This window comes from Leptinotarsa decemlineata, unplaced genomic scaffold, assembly GCF_025532065.1.
Source record: "Leptinotarsa decemlineata unplaced genomic scaffold, Ldec_3_MD MMD2_tig00078346_RagTag_RagTag, whole genome shotgun sequence".
NCBI lineage: Eukaryota > Metazoa > Arthropoda > Insecta > Coleoptera > Chrysomelidae > Leptinotarsa > Leptinotarsa decemlineata.
This window is the reverse complement of record NW_027412724.1, coordinates 4,724,163-4,741,672: the sequence shown is the minus strand read 5'-3', so window position 1 is coordinate 4,741,672 and position 17,510 is coordinate 4,724,163. Positions and strand designations below refer to the sequence as shown.

The window sequence follows — 17,510 nt, the reverse complement described above, 5'->3', positions numbered from 1 at the left end:
TAGATATTTAATCAAATAGAAAGGGTTATATTTTTAGGAGTGAGAAAGGAAGGTTTTGGCTTTCTACTACTCCATCTTGATACAAAAAAATCTGTGAATCTTCCGAAGAAAGAAAGAAAGCAATCAATTTTAAAAGAAGTAACTCTGTACATAGATGTGTAGATCCCCCTTTTTTGTATCAAGATGAAGTAGTAGAAAGCCCAACACTTTCCAAAAATATTTCAGGACTTGTGATAGCTGAATTACCAATTTTTATGGCAAACACAGATTCATATCAAAATTCATATTTATTGAATAGCTTGGTTATGAATGGACTGACTAGTTACGTGATGAAAATTAATGATAATAATCAAACAATTTTCACATGTTCTTATCCAAATGCGTTTCGCTATTACCGTAGCTGCTACGGAGTTAGCGAAACGAGTCTAGAATAAAAAATATTTGTAAAAATTGTTTAGTTATTATCATGGACAGTAGTTTGATTGGTTAATTAACAGGATATGTTGAACTGGTAGTTGTATTCGAAATGTCGTCACAACTTATCGATTCATCAAATTATTTCATTAAATCATCTTGTAGGTCTACAAGGTGATCGGAATGGATGACTTATTCTGAAGATATAAAAATGAGTCAAAACTAAGTTTTTTAAAATGTAACACCCAGTATTTTGAGATAGTTCTGAAATTCAGAAACTCATTCTCATGAGACATTTCCTATATCAAAAATCAACCGTTCACGATATTTTTCATTTTTTCACCCATTTTTCCACCATTTTTCCACCATAAAACTACGGGCTATGAAACCTTCATTTCGAATAGTTACAGAAAGTTTATCAGCGCTATTCAGTTTCCGTCATGATTTTTATTGAAGACGTAATTCCAGTTGAATAAATAATGAATTGGAAAATATTTATTCCAAGTGTTTCATAAATGAGCGAAAATTAAAGAAATATTGCATTGTTTTTTCTCACAAAATATAAAAACTATTTCAAAATATGTTCAAAGGCATTTCCTATACCTTCCAGGCATTTATTAACTCACTTCATCAAATTTTTCTTTACAGCACGACTGATTTCATCGGAATCTAGGGATTGGATGAAATTTTTTATCTATCGTTCATTATTACTTTATCATTCAATATAATAGGAACAAAATGTGAGCAAAATGTCCCCTTTAGGTTATTCAAACGAGAGTTTTTTTGAATTTGACATTGATCTACGGTGAATTTTATCGAATTATCGTTATTCGCCGAAAGATATCTGGAAATACTCAAACCGAATCACAATACGGTAAAAAGGCTGTTGAAAAATAGTTTGCATAATGATGTTCTTGGATATTTTGCTGCTCATACGAATGTCTGTGAAATATTGTAAGGAAAACCTACCAGTTAAATCCAAAACCGCTCACCACATTTTGAAAAAGCGTAAATGAAACGTTCAAAAACTATCTGGTACACCATCAGTAAGTTACAAATTTGCACCGTCGAATTGAGTTTTGTTAATGGTTGCCGATAGAAAGTCAGGAAGATCAACATTTTCATGAAAAAATTATATGGAGTTTACCAAAAATGAATTATTTATTCGTCATGATACTCAGTTTTGGGTTTATGAAAATCCTCGGTCACCTTACCCGTGACCGATATTTCCAAAAAAGTTTTAACGTTTATGGTGTTACAACACACAATAGGATTCAGCGTTTATACATCTATTGTGAAATTTTGAATTTTGAAGGGTACTGTAAAATACTACAAAGTGTTGTGAGAGTTGCAGTTCAATTTATCAATTGAAGATGTGGCGGATGAAGGAGCACTACCACATAATTGCGGTACCGTAGGCGTATTAGACTGTACCTTTGACCAGCACGTTCCCCCGATCTGTCTCCTATTGACTTTTATGTATGGGGACATATTGAAAATACTGTATACGCAGATCCTGCAACAAGTAAGGAGAATATGGTAAGAACATTTTGATAGCATTCAACGCCCTAGATACCGATGAAATTAGTCGTGCTATAATGTCTTCGAACATATTTTGAAATAACTGTTTGTTACTGTAGCCCGTAGTTTTATAGTGGACATGAGCATGTTTATTTTCTTTAAAAAAAAAATAAATATCTCGTGAACATATGGAACACCGTTTTACCTTTTATTGTCACAAATATTCATTCCTCAATTTATTCAACTAACAATTCATTTGTTTGAATTTAATTGATTCATGCATTTGTTCAACACATTTGAAACGATTGTTCGCAAAATTTGTTCTATTTTAGATGACACTTTATTTAAAATGTTACATGAATTAATTTGTTTGATGAAAAGTTGCGAACAGTTATAATATAGATTCATTGTTTGAAATTTTGAAAGTAAATGTTTGTCATAATATATACTTTTTTTGTAACTATCGAATAATTTACTACAATTTCTGTGAAACATGAATAAAATTGTTTGTTGATAATTATAGTTACATGAATTAAAACGATAATTTTAATTCGGCGCTAGCGTCAAGCGGATTCTTGCAGAAGCTGAATTTTTAAATCTGGCAACATGATAGTCTAGTGATAGTAACACAATATTCCGTCCGACTGCAGCGCCGAAAAAAAATTATCAACAATCAATTTAATTCATGTATCACCTAAAAGCAACAATCAAAGCAATTCATTTTTACAAAATACCAATAGACAGTAAAACGGCGTGCCACGCCGTTTTACTTTATACTAATATTCCTTTGAAATGAGCTGGATTATTATTTTTTGTTGAATTTCAGTGATACATGAATTAAATTGATTGTTGATAATTTTTATTCGGCGCTGACGTCGGGCGTATTTTTGTGGAACTACATGACTGCATATATGTATGGCGTTGGTCATAGTACGGTAATAATCCGTTCGATCGCAGTGACGAATAAAAATCATCAACAATCAATTCAATTCATGTAGGTATCACCTAAATGCAACAGTCAAAACAATTTATTTTTACAAAATACCAATAGAAAGTAAAACGGCATGCCACGCCAGTGAGACATGAATTAAATTGATTGTTGATAATTTTTATTCGGCGCCACGGTTGAACGGCGTTTTGTCGTACTATTAATGAACTAGCATGTTGCCATATGTAACACTTGAAGTTCTTGATAAGTCCGCTAGATACCAGTGCCGAATTAAAATTATAAATAATCGTTTCAAATGTATCTTTCAAATACAACAAACTTTTTAAATCATCAAAAAAATTAATTCTTTGTCAGAAATTAGCTTTTTAAAAAGATTGATGAAATAAAATGATACTTGCTTGAGAATGTTTTTCACAAAAGTTGTAACCAAATTTAAAATTAAATGCATTAAAGTGAATGTTGGAAATATTCAACACTTCCAATAAAATTGACATATAACAATCTTTAATATTCATAGAAAAATATTTAGTATGGAAAGTTAATTTGCTATATTTTCAGACAAACGAAAGTCTATTTTCATTACCAACAATGTTTCTTGGGAAAACTTTGACAGTCATTCAAATATATTCATTGAAATGTTATTCCCAAACTTACTTTTAAAAAGTGAATTTAAAGTTTCATTATAATTCAACAGTCATATAAATAACTAACATTTCATTCAAAGGTCAAAATTATATGCGGAATTGAAACGTTTGTTGAATTCACTCGAATAATACATTCCATTGACTATTGAATAAAAATGTTTCTTCATTGCTGAGTTGAACTATATGTATATAGATTATTTTTCAGAATAATATATAGTAAATTGGCGTTCCATTTTCCAATACTCTGAAACAATATTTTTCTTCGGACTCAATAAAAGCTTCAAGTTATTTCATTATTCTTTTTTATTCAAGTAACAATTTTATTCATGTAACATTTTAAATCAAGTGTCATTTAAAATAGAACAAATTTTGCGAACAATTGTTTTTAATGTGTCCAACAAATGCATGAATTAATTAAATTCAAACAAATAAATTGTTAGGTGAATAAATTGAGGAATGAATATTTGTGACAATAAAAAGTAAAACGGCGTTCCATATGAACAGTTGATTTTTGATATAGGCAATGTTTCATGGAAATGAATCAAATTCATTTCGGTATTTCAAAACTTACCTCAAATACACACTGTTTCATTAAAAAAAACTGGCTCACTTTTATATCTTCAGAATTATTCATCGTTTTCGAACACCTTATGCCAATACAAGAAATGATCAATTCTAAAATCATCATCCATTCATTCAATATCGACCTCCAATTATTATATTCAATTTTTTTTCTCATCCTAGAAATATTCAACCAACAACTAATGTTCCACAACAAAAATTTTGACAAAATTCCTAAGTTTTCAAACAACCTACAAATAACCAGAAGGATTTCAAACCCAGTCCCGATCGAATCCTTCCCAATGAAACATCCTTGATATCTTACGATAACCTCTCAAAAATAATAAAGAGCTAAAGGTGAATTCTGAAGGTTTATCTATTTCTTTAGAAGATTTCGCAAAATGGTTCGAAGAGGAATATTTTTGTGAGAAAATAATTTTTGGGAAAGAAAAGTTTTGGCTTTCTACTTCTTCATCTTTATACAACAATGTGGGAAACTCCCAATGAAAAAAAAAACAAATAATTTGGAAATACACTCTTTACAAAAAGTGTAGATCATGCAAAGAAGTAACTTTTAGACACAAACGGGGAGAAAAAGCCTTCTAGAAACAACTTCTTTCATATAAACATTGAATTATACACAAAACACTTTTTTATATTCAGTTTGTACTCCAAAACGTTATGGAATTGAATCAGATATCATTCACAGGATTACTACACAATAGTAAATACAAGAGGTAGATTTGACCCACATGAAACACTGTCATCTTCAATAGGGAACACGGATGTTTCGGAATAATACCCTTACCTAATTGCCTCTTCAGCACCAATCTGAATAACATGATGGAATTACGACTTTATGTCACTAATGAGTTGAATCTACTAATATCATCAATGACAGTACATAATTATATTCATTCACTCATTTGATTGTTTCCCAGCCATAGAAATCTTGTTTGAGCTGGATGGATTATATTTTCAGGGAAGAATAATTTTTGGGAAAGAAATGTTTTGGCTTTCTTCATATACAAACTCATAAAGAAAGAAAGCAACTAATTCAGAAATAAACTCTTGTGTAAAATTTTTGTTTCGAGTTTGTGTCAGAAATTTGCATGATCGAACAGCAAATCAAGTTAATTCACCAATTGGGGGAGTATTATGCCAACATGACAACTTGTGTCAAAAGTGTCATGTTACCTGTTGCGCCAGTCATGGAACATCTGACATCCGCCGGAACTACAATCAGAACTATACCAAACACAGCATCAACACTAAGATACAAGATTACAAGTATAGCTGCCATCTCATACTATCAAAAAAATCTTTCAGGAAAACCCGGAAAACCTGCAGCACCACATCATCTGAAGACATTGATCTGCCAATGCCCTCTCTTTCATAGAACAAAATGTCGGGTGTCTCCAGAGGGTCAAATACATTCAATACATCGCCAGAACACTTCGTTACACGACTATCGTCAAACTTAAACCAGTCCGTTTAGTATGGCGCATTAACCCATTCATACGTTCACTCAATCCCAGCCTGTCATCATGACAAGAGCAGATTTTTCTCTTCCGGTGATAAACTATCTTAATAATCTATTTTAACAAAAAAAAATGGAAGCAAAAACATCACCAATCCTTCTGAAATGGCCACCACCGTCACTTAGCCATATTTTTTACTCATAATTCACATTTTCTGCATTTTATTATGAATTATACTTAGTGATTTGATTCACAACAAAGTTTTGTAGAGTTAATAAAACAGTTGTTTTTTTTCGACATGTAACATTTGTATAATCACTTGGAAATTTTTCTTTGTACAGGGAAATAAATTAACGTGATATCTCAGACAAAAATCGAGAATAAAAACTCTAATTGAATAGAACTGACCCGATACTTGATGAAATTCCATATTAAAACTAATTAATACAGTTTGTTGTATGATTTCCACTATAGTGAAAATCATACAATGAACTGTATTAATTAGTTTTAATAAAAACTCTGTGTTACTTTGTGAAGCTTCCGCTTCTCATTGGGAAGCTTATTCAGGGCAGTAAAAATAGTATAATACAATTAATTAAACATGTAAACTGGTACAAAAGAAGTGGAACCTGTGTATAATTGTCTTCACCCATCGCACAGATATCGTCTTCGTAAGGAAGATGTCCTTGCACTTTCGTATGATAAAATTTGTCTAAAATATCAAAATGATGCTCATCTCTCATTCTGTTAGTGATTTCATTCACTCTGATCACTTCGATTAGCATTGAAGTTTACACCATCGAGTAGTGAACCAATTTCAGTAACATGATCATTATTAGGTCTGTAAATAGTTACTTTATAATTTAGTTCACCTTTGTCATTGCAATAATCATTCAATAAAGTCTTATGTATGTAAAAACAGTGATGTTCCACAAACTTCATAGTGTCATTTTCGGGTTTAGGTTCGCATATAGTCTTGAACGTCAAAGAAATGGCATGAGCATCTTTCTTGGTTTTGTAAAATTCCAGTTTGTATGAATACAGTTTTGCTGTATCCGGAGGTCCTATGAAATACAGAGCCCATCTTGTCATACCTGTGAAAAAATAGTTCGAATAAATATTTAAATGTGTACTATTAGGTTAGAAATTGTGAATTTTTCCGTAAATATCGAATTATTTTGAAAAATTTTCTACTGATCCAAAGAAGAGTTCAGGATACGTCCCTGGGAGACGGATATGATCTCAATATTGAACGAACAAAAAATTCATATCATAATGTCAAAGTGCTTTTTATCATTTGGTTATTAAATTAAATTTTCCTCAAAGGGAAAGATAACAAATGACTACTTTCAAGATCAAGACCTTCTGAAAGATCTGAGTGAATTTAGTTTGAAAATCTAACGGGTTTATTACAAAAACCATATAATATTTGTGTTGCCTTGTTCAATGTTTTCACGCATAGCAAAAGGCAAAAGTTGATGAATATTACTCTGGAGTTTTTCCCAACACCGAATCGTTATTTTAACACCTCGACACGTGTTTCGAACATCAAGTGATCATCTTCAAGAGGAAGATTAAACTAATCATACTTGCAAAGCTATCCTCATTTTTAACATACAGGTATACAGGTATACCATACATAGATACAGGTATCTACCTGTTTTTCACAATATTGCCCTAGCTACTTGTCTTAAATTAATTTTACAATGTGTCCTTATGTAATAGTTAAGTGAATCTAATGATTGAAATATTATAAGCTATATAAAACTAATTTCACAATATTGCCCTATCTACTTTTGTTAATTTTATAAAGCTTATAATACTTCAATCATTAGATTCTCTCAAATATAACGTAAGGACACATTGTAAAATTTATGTAAGGCTGGTAGATAAGGCAACATGTGAAATTAATTTTATATGTCTTATAATATTTCAATTATTAGATTTAATTGACTATCATATAAGAACGCATTGTAAAATCAATTTAGGACAAGTAGATGGGATAGAAAAGGATAGTAAAATAGAATTCAAGACACTCAAGACGCAGGTACCTAGAACAGGTAAATACATATACCTATGTATGGTATAAATAAGGATTAGTTTAATCTGCCTCTTAATGATGATTACTTGGTGACCGAAACATGTGTTGAGGTGTTAAAATAACGGTTTGGTGTTGAGAAAAAACTCCAGTAATATTCATTACTACACCAAAGGTTCCACACAGTGCATCACAAGTGCAAAAGTTGATGCTTAAAAAAATATGGCTGTGCTCCTGCTTTTACCAAATGTATAGTGCCATCATTATATCAACCTAAAGAAGATGATAAATGAAGATAAAGAAGTACTTTTTTTTTACTGTCAACTCTCTCAAAGTAATTCTCATTCAAATCATTAATTGAAAGCTTGAATGAATTGAAAAAATCAAGACCCAACAGTGGTGTTCCGTCTTGATCAATGTAGTAGAATTGGTGATTTCCCTGTAAGCATTATTTGCATAGATATATAATTTATTGGCTTGATTGTTGATCAATTATCACTAGACATAGTTTTATTTGCAGAGTGTAACATAAAACGGTTCAGATATTTTTACTGATATTCATTGGAAACTACTGAAACTGAGGCCCCCGTATCCAATTCAAACAAAAATACACTGCCAAAAATTCAGTCATCCAAAGAAATTGTATCATATTGTTTTAGTTTTGAGGTTATAGTAAACATTGATTCTAAATCCTCGCCAACATCTAATTCCGATGACCCTCTTGTATACGAATATTACATGAATGAATTTTGAAAAAACACTTATCTTTTGTATGATGGGAGAACATTTGTATTTGTGTGTTTACAATTCTGTGTCGACGGCGTCGACACGTCATAATCTGACTCCATGTTGCGATGTTTCTCGTCGAACATCCTCTGCCTGTTGAAGATGTCATTACTCTAATGATTGGAGTGCCCTGTTCCCCACCACTTGACCTTGCTTGTCAAAGCACTGACGTCAGACGATTTCGGTGTTATGAATTCCGTTGACCCATGTGTTGATAAAAAACTTCTTGTTTTACTCGTAGGCTGTTTTTCATCTTCGTTTTTTAAACTTGGCTGCTCACTATTTCTATGACCTTGTCGAAGTCGACTGTGATTTTTTCATCGGGAATTTTTCACATCAAGTCCCATGATAAATTTGTCACGTGAAACTACATTGAGCTCGATTCCAAAAGCACACCTTCCAGCTAAACATCTTACTCACGCTGTCCACTGCTAAAGTGTTTCAATTTTACTTTTAATGGCACTATAAAATTCATATCTCGCCGCAAAAGCACTGAGTGTAGACTTGAAATGTTTGTCACGCAGTTCCACTTTTTCCTTGTACTTTTTCCTTCCGGACTTTTAGGAAGACAAATACTATGAATCAACCTTGTTGGCTTCTTTATCGCACGCATTCAGAAGATTAGCCCTCTCACGTCATTTTCCGTTGATTCATTAGCAAAGAAATATTGCTCGAATCTTGCTTTAAAAATACTTTAGTTCGAATTTCGAACGCAAAATTCTCGCACATTTCTGATCAACGTGGACGATGCCATCTTTTTATCACTAATTTCTTTTGTTCGCGCAAACTCATTCTTTTTTTTCGTTGCCGACTATAATATTATGCACTCTTTCTTTTATGTAACACAAAAAGGCAGTCATACTATAAACAGTATACAGAGACATTAAATAATTCACACTTAAATTTCATAGTTTGAAATGGAAGGGATACAAGAGATTAGTTTTTGGGAAAGAAAGGTTTTGTTTTTCTACTTCTTCATCTTCATACATACTAAAATGTTTCTTTGCCAAAGTACATATTATATATATCATAACGATTCAAAAATGTATTAATCATAAGTATTTGTAAGAGTGAAATAAAAAAACACAAACCATTCTCAATTCTATACAGAGTTTATAAGTTCATTTGGCATCAAGTTGTATCCACTTATTAACAATGAGAATATTCTGTCAAATGAAGGTAAAAAACTGGGTTATTTGTGCGCATTTTATTCGCACTTGAAGAGAGAGCACTGCTAATGATTTGTTATAAAATAGTAAATCTGGTTATATATGTTCAGCATTCACTAACCTGTTACTCCATTGATATCCCAAGTCAGTCTAAAAAATTCTTGATGAGCATAAATTACTGCATATATGTAATGGTAACATTTCAAAGCAATGAAATTTGGAGACAAAAATTTCTGTTTTTCCCTTGTGTAGAAACTGAGGGGATGTCTTTCCTGAAGGTGGCATTTCAAATTTCCTCGATGTTTCCTCCATTGACAGTCAGCATAATATCTAAAGGGGCAAAATATCTCGATATATTTACAAACATTTTGATGTTTCTTTATACATTCCCCAGGAAGAACTACGTCACAACCAGATTCTGTATACTTGCATGGTATATTTAATTTAGCGTATATAGCTTCGAGTGAATAATTTCTTGCTGTATTATGTTTTGAACAACGACATTTTGGGCATATTCTAACTTTTTTGAAGCATTCTCCGCAAATGCTGTGTCCTTTACTGCATATGAAAATTGGGGGGCTCATATAACAGTCACAAACTGGACATTGAAGTTCCTCTAAAATCGCAGATTCATTCTGTTTTTCCATCTTACCCTGAAACAAAAAAAATAAGTTGTGAAATTAACTGTATCACTATCAAACTTTTTCGTAAGATCGTTTGGGCTGAGTTCAGTATAAACGCACCGTTATTCTAAGCATTCGACCTTAGTTGAGTATACAGAATATAGTGATGGAACGCAAATTGCCTTCTCTGTCAATATTTGATAGTATAATTCGGAGGAGGGGCTATCAATGTTGTTTCCTGATAGTGACAGCCGGAATATTTTTAAAGATTCCAGATCAGATTCAGATTTCATTTCTGAACTCATATTCAGGCATACAATAACAATAAATTGGGATTTTCATTGAAAATATTAAATAACACAGGTTGTGGCTACCTAATCTGAGCTTGGGTCGTAGGTAACCAGCAACCAAATTAGGTACATAAATTCATATTTTATATACATTACGAATATTCACTTATGTAAATACACATACAATACACAATACTATTAGATAATTTATTCACTTACATATTAGAGAGAGACAGGAAAAAAATAAAAATGAATAGAGGGGAATGACAGCAAGACATATAGTAAGGGAGAAAGAGTAGTAAAATTAGGACGAATTCAAAATGAAATTAGATAAAATAAAATTATGTCTGTTTTTATATTCAACCATCCAGAATTGTTTCAAGCTTGTGGTAGTTGATAACCACATATTTCTTCAATTCTTTCCACGATATAGAATTACCCCATCATCAGTACCGGACAGGGTCTCTTCAGAACGGTGTGAACCATATCACGACCAAACAAAAATAATTTCAGCTAGTCATGAACTGTTTCTGCAGTTGATTCAGTGTGATGTGATGATGACTGGAGTTTGGACCTAGACTGATTCTCTGGAACTATATTTCTCAATTCATAGGTGTGGCAGATACCGTCAGGCTTTTTCAAGATCAACACATCGAGAAATGCGAGCTGGTTACCTTCTCAAACTTCTTTCGTGAATTTATTCCGTAGATAGATTCGATTCAGGTGATCGAAAAACCATGAAAGTTCTTATTGTCCGTGTGAACGAATCACGAAAATGTCATCGACATATCTCAGCCAGAGTTTTGGTTTCAAGTCTGGCATTGCCACTGCTTTGGTTTCAATTTCTTCCATAAAGAGATTGAAAACGATGGAAGATAGTGGCAGCCCTTTGGTGTACCCTCATCTTTTATATATCGTTGCTCGTTATAGATGAAATACGTATTTTTGATGCAATGTCCCGCCAAGGTGATGATATGTTCTTCTGGTTTATTTTCCTTTCTGATTATTTCTAGTGCCCCAGCGAGTGGATTTGATATAATCAAAAGCAGGGATAGTTCGTAGACGAAGCACTCGAAAATATGCAAACTGCAGAAACGTGTTTCTAGCTCATTAGCTGTCATCAGTACCCTATAGCCAAGTGCAAGGTTAGGAAATACTTGGTTGCAGAGACAACACAAATGCACGGAGTCATCATCAGGAACCAGTTGCATTTAATGATTTCGGTCAGGTCATCTCTGGTTAGAGATATCACTAAAGTCACTATGAGGCAGCTTTAGCTATCTGCGTGACATCCGGGTCTAGTATTCGATATAGATCATAATTCAGCGAGTTGATTTGATACAATCAAGCAGGGAAAATTCATTAACGAAACATTCAAAAAATATGCAAACCGCAGACACGTATTTCTAGCTCATTAGCTGTACTTGGGACGGCCAAGTGCAAGGTTACGAAACACTTGGTTGCAGAAACAACACAAATGCACGGAGTCATCAACAGAAGCCAGCCGCATTTTGTGGTTTCAGTCAGGTTATCTCTGGTTACAGATATCACTAAAGTCACTATGAGGCAGCTTCGGCTATCTGCGTGACATCCGGGTCTAGTATTCGATATAGATCATAATTCAGCGAGTTGATTTGATACAATCAAAAGCAGAGAAAATTCATGAACGATGCATTCCCACCCAAGGATTTCCTAACCTTGCACTTGGCTATACCGTACCTACTGATTACAACAAATGAGCTAGAAACATGTGTCTTTCAATACTGTTTCATAGTTGTTATAGTGTTATAGTCTGATATAAACCAATTTTGAATACGACGTTTCGTTCATCATATTTCTTCATGAATTTTATGTTATTTAAATACGGACATCTAGTTTTTTTATTCGATTTTTGTAGCCACTGTAATAACAAATTCATTTATGTAGTGTAATACATTAAATCTACTCATGTCAGCAAATGAGAGATTTCACTTGAGAGATTTCCACTTCGTTCAAATGGAAATCCAATATTGAAGTGTGTTTTTTGAATAGGTTATAATAGATTTTCATCAAGTTTCGGTCATATTTTCAAATGAGCGAATGAATATCATCGATAACGTGTGTAGAGTCAAGTCATTCGTTACATGAAGTCGTAATATTATGAATGATTTGAGTGTTTCATCTTATAATTTTATCCAGATTGGTGCTGAAGAGGCAATAAGATAAAGGCAGTTGTTTTGAAAATGCCTTTTTTTTTTTATTGTGTGTCTGAAAGTTACTTCCTTGCATGATCTACACATCTTTTTTAAGAGTTTATTTTGAAATTAATTGCTTCTGTCTTTCGGAAGATTTCCACATCTTCAGTATAAAGATGGAGAATTAGAAAGCCAAAACTTGAAAAGACTCAAAACTGAAGTCCTCAAAACGAAGTCGTGTGCAACAGTTAGTATTTGTATTTATATTTGTAGCATAAGTTTCTACTCAATTTTGACATAGAAAAACAAATAATATATTACTGAACTGAATTATTATACTTCATGACAATAACTTTGTGAGTGTTACATTACCTCAACTTCTTCAAATAATCCTATAGAATAACGTCAGAAAACACGACCCTGACAATCACAAGCTAAAATCTTTTACTACTAGAAAACATTACGAACGGCGTTACTTTTCAACTGAATGGGTTATAGAATTATGAGTTTTGTTGGATACCCTAGGAATAATTTAGGAAGGGTAGGTTCTTAAAAACTAGTCCCCTAGCCAGGTAAAAATATGTATTGACGACGTACAATTTCGTTATTCGACTATGTTATAACAATACTTTTCCGTTGATAACAGCAAATGATTGTAATAACTAAATATAACTACCTAGTCTCATGGTGAAATGAACTTCATTACTATAGGAAAATTATTGAATTTTTATATGACTCATATTAGATTACTCTAAGTATTCCCCAATCCAAATAGTTGTTAACGTTTATTGAGATAAACGAATAACGTTGAAATTGATTTAAAAATAAATAGTGGTAATATTTGTCAATAATCCAAACACAAAAAAAAATCTCATAAGAAACCTAAAATTGGACGTTTTTCTTTCACTCACTCATTTTGTGCTACCGGAAAAGTCTACTTGAACAGTACTAGTAATAATAATGATAATGATTATATTACCAGCGCTGCTCCGTTTCGCAGGGTAGCAGAGCTTATACCTATGCCTACATTTTTTCTGTCATAGTGTCGCATCAGCTTATAGTTAATTATGATAATAACTTCTGGTTAAATTAAGTTTACTCAAACAAAAATGTAATCATTTGCAATAATCTTTATTATTTTAAACATCATAAAACAAAAATTCAACATAAACCTTCAAAGTAAAAGAAAACCAATACAACTGCAAGCGTTTCACATCGATGTGTGAGGCCGCTTGAGTTTATTTTGTTGTGCGATAGTTGCAAAGGCAACATACATCTGCTCAATAAAATTTACCAGCGCTGTCATTTTTTTTAAGTAAGGCATATGTTTTGCACTGAGATTGCAGCCATCAAGCTACTATCACTCAGAATTCCTGACAACATTGTTAATTGGTTCATATCATACATGTCAAACCGTAGAATGATAGTTAAATACAATGGCATAAAATCCAATTTATATCCAATTCAACTGAGGGTACCACATGGTTCGGTTTTCGCACCATTTCTCTTTGTTGTCTATGTACCTAAATGATTTACCCCAATTTATCACAGATAATGTTGACAATATAACTATCATGATTTCAGGCGACAACGTAAAGGAGTTGAAAGAGAAAATAGATGGCACAATATATGAGTTCAGTTCTTGGTGTCAGTGAAACTGATTGTTGAATGTAAAAAAATGCTTATAGTTCACATTACACAGTGAACATAGCCGATAATGTAAAATTTTTAGGTTCTTACTTGGACGAGATACTCAGCTGGTATTCTCACATAGACATAGCTGCAAAATTGAACGCTGCCTAAACTTCGCCATAAAACGCATGAACAACATCATAACGTGTGCAGGATTATAAAATAGGTAACGCCATAGTATATCCACCCATTTCACTGAGCTGCAGGAGTTGTCTAAGAACGAGAAATGTTGTCAGAATCTATTTTCTGCAGAAACGAATAATCATAAGACTAGTTTTCGGAATTGATTGTACACCAATATTTGTTGGTCCAAAATATTTTCAAATCTGTTTCTGTTTCTGTTTAAAATCTGTTTTTTTCCGTTAACCAGCTGTCGCACCCCTACGAACGACAACCCTCAAAAGTCGAAACTTGTGCGAGCTAAGGATCAACGAGGTCTTACCTTTTAACGTGTGATTCCTAACACGGGTAAATATGTCATGTATTTAAAAAACAACATCAACCCATCTTTTGAATCTAATTGGAGCTCACATAATTATGGCACCAGGTATGGCATATCTTCTGAGAAAACCAAATCACAAATGATTTTGAACATTCCCTAAAATAAAATAAAATAAAAAAAATGTTAACGGCTTTATTGAAAAAAATATATAATAATGATGTAGATAATGTATACTAAAAACTGAAAACTAATTCGCAAGGTCCTAGGTAGCAGTCATCACACCACTCTCCTCAGTTATCTACGGTATTGATCAGATGAATAAATAATGCGATCGTTGGGCGTACCGTAACCTGAGAGAATATGCAAATACTACGCCCAACAATTTTATCATTTTCTTATCTGATTAATACCGTAGATTGCTGAGGAGAGTGGTATGATGGCTGCTGCCTAGGACCTTCCGAATTATGTTTTAGTATTTTGTAATTATCTACATCATTTTTTTTCAATAAAACCGTTTATCATATTTTTTTTACCTATTTCATTTTCAAGTTTTTAGTTTCTAATTTTGCATCTCCTCCGCCATTTTGTAGTTGCGGCCATCTTACGGCCTGTCATTCGATACACCTATTGTGGTAGGTGTGAAAAAATACCTATCCGCCATTTTGTAGCTGCGACATCTTGAATTTGCATTTTCAGAGTGTACTACTATTGTATAGTTCAAGTAAACGATACGAGTATAGTGTAACCTACCTTCCAACAGCTCCTCTTTAATGATATAGTTAGGGAGATTCCAAAATTTCGATGAAATTTATTATCATCTTCAAGGAATAGTGTTGGCGAGGATGACCGTATCGAAAAGAATGTTACATTTAAACAATTGAAACATATCAATACAATAAAACAAGTCACCACATCAAAAGAGGTTGACTCCTCATTGGATATAAAGAAGATTATTGAATTAAAATTATTATATGCCCGTTAGGTAATGTGGTAATGTATCCATTGATATTAAAACTTCATCGTGAATTTCTCATCAAACAACAACATAGTGTGTTTTTATACAGGTCTTTTTAAAGACGACTTTATGCGTGGAGATTTTGTAAATAGTAAGACAGAGAGAGTACGTTTCAGTATACTAAAGTCGAATATTACATGTGTTTCGATCACCAAGTGATCATCTCCTAGAGGACGATCAAACTAAACATACTTACAATGTTACCCTTATTTATACCATAAATACCTCTTCTAGTTACCTGCGTCTTAAGTGTCTTAAATTACTTTCACAATATTGCATTATCTACTAGTCTTAAATAATTTTGCAAGTGTCCTTATGTAATAGTCAGGTTTCTGTTTTATGTTTAAAACTCTGTTTTTCCGTTAATCAGCGGTCGCCCCACACGAACGACAACTCTCAGAAGTTGAGAAACTTGTGCGAGCTAATGACTAACGAGGTCTTACCTTTTAACTTGTGATTCCTAACACGGTTGCAGAATCATCCCAGCTTCCACCAGATAAATTCTCTCAAGAAAAATATCTGGTCGGGGCAGGAATCGAACCCACGGCCTTCCGATCGTGAGTAGGGCGCACTACCACCGCGGCTGGTGAATCTAATAACTGAAATAATATTTTAACAAGCTATACAGTATATTATCAGGTTTTGGTCCACTATCATTATTCATAATATTATTATGTTTTCTTATTTCTACACTCTCATGGGCATCTAGATGCCTGTTGTTGTTAACTTGTCTAACTAATCTCAATGAACTAAAGTCTATGGAATGGCTTTGTTGCAAAATATATGATTACCCACCGCTGATTATTCAGGTCTTCCATATTTTAAGTGCGCTAAAGGTTCCTTATATCTTATTTTAATAGATATATTATTTTTGTCTGTCCATAATATTTTGCATCGCAGTACTCACATTTATTTTCTTAAATTCCAGACTTTTCCGAATTCTCGACTTTGTTGATTGGATTTCCTAAAAAGTTCTGTAGTGTATGACTTCTGTCAAAAACCACCTTCATACCTAGTTCCTTGAAAATGTTTCCAAAGTCCTTCGTGTATTGCTTGTATGGAACTGAGATATAATTATCTTTGGTTTTCATCGTTTTAAAAACGATGGTGATTGAAACACGTCTCGAGGTATTAAAATAACGGTATGGTGTTAGGAAAAACTCCAGTGATATTCATTATTTCACCGAAGGTTCCAAACAGTGCATAAAAATATACTAAGTTTTTGGACATATACGGCAATAATCAAAATTTTATTTTTGTAGAATCTTTTTTATTTGCAGCGGCAATATTCATGTAGAAACAGTTTCATTATACACGAAACTTCAACTCGGCAAAAGCAAGTGATACACGTTAGAGCGGCTAAGTATAAGATAACTCAAATTGCACCAAAACGTTTAGGACCCAGAATTTACAACTAATCGCCTAATAAATTGAATTCAATATGCAGTCTTTCATTGTTTAAAAAAATTAAAATCGTTTCTGTTAGAAAGATGTTTCTATAGTCTTGATGAGTTTTCAATTACCTACAATAATGTGATTTGCTACTGTGTATATACTTCTTGTTCGTTCTTGACGGTATAGTCAGAGTTGGTGCACCTCAACTTTGGAATTTTGAATATAGACATGTTTTTTGCAGCAATTTTTCCATTGGTAACGTTCATGTGATACCGCAATATGTGAAATCTTCCAATATTCTCAAGAGTTTATGTAA

General features: G+C 32.9%; 2 protein-coding genes across 2 annotated transcripts in view; one reads left to right on the top strand and one right to left on the bottom strand.

Annotated features, from left to right (window-relative positions):
- The window catches only part of LOC111504827 (uncharacterized), a 116,672-nt gene that overhangs the window by 37,815 nt on the left and 61,347 nt on the right, over positions 1 to 17,510 (top strand). The window lies entirely within an intron of this gene.
- Positions 6,076 to 10,414, bottom strand: LOC111504822 (uncharacterized). Its single transcript, XM_023159526.2, has 3 exons — positions 10,307 to 10,414; positions 9,685 to 10,216; positions 6,076 to 6,664 (listed from the first exon to the last, which is right to left on the bottom strand). Exons 1-3 carry the CDS (start codon positions 10,319 to 10,321, stop codon positions 6,327 to 6,329), a joined length of 885 nt encoding a protein of 294 aa, XP_023015294.2. The 5' UTR covers positions 10,322 to 10,414; the 3' UTR covers positions 6,076 to 6,326.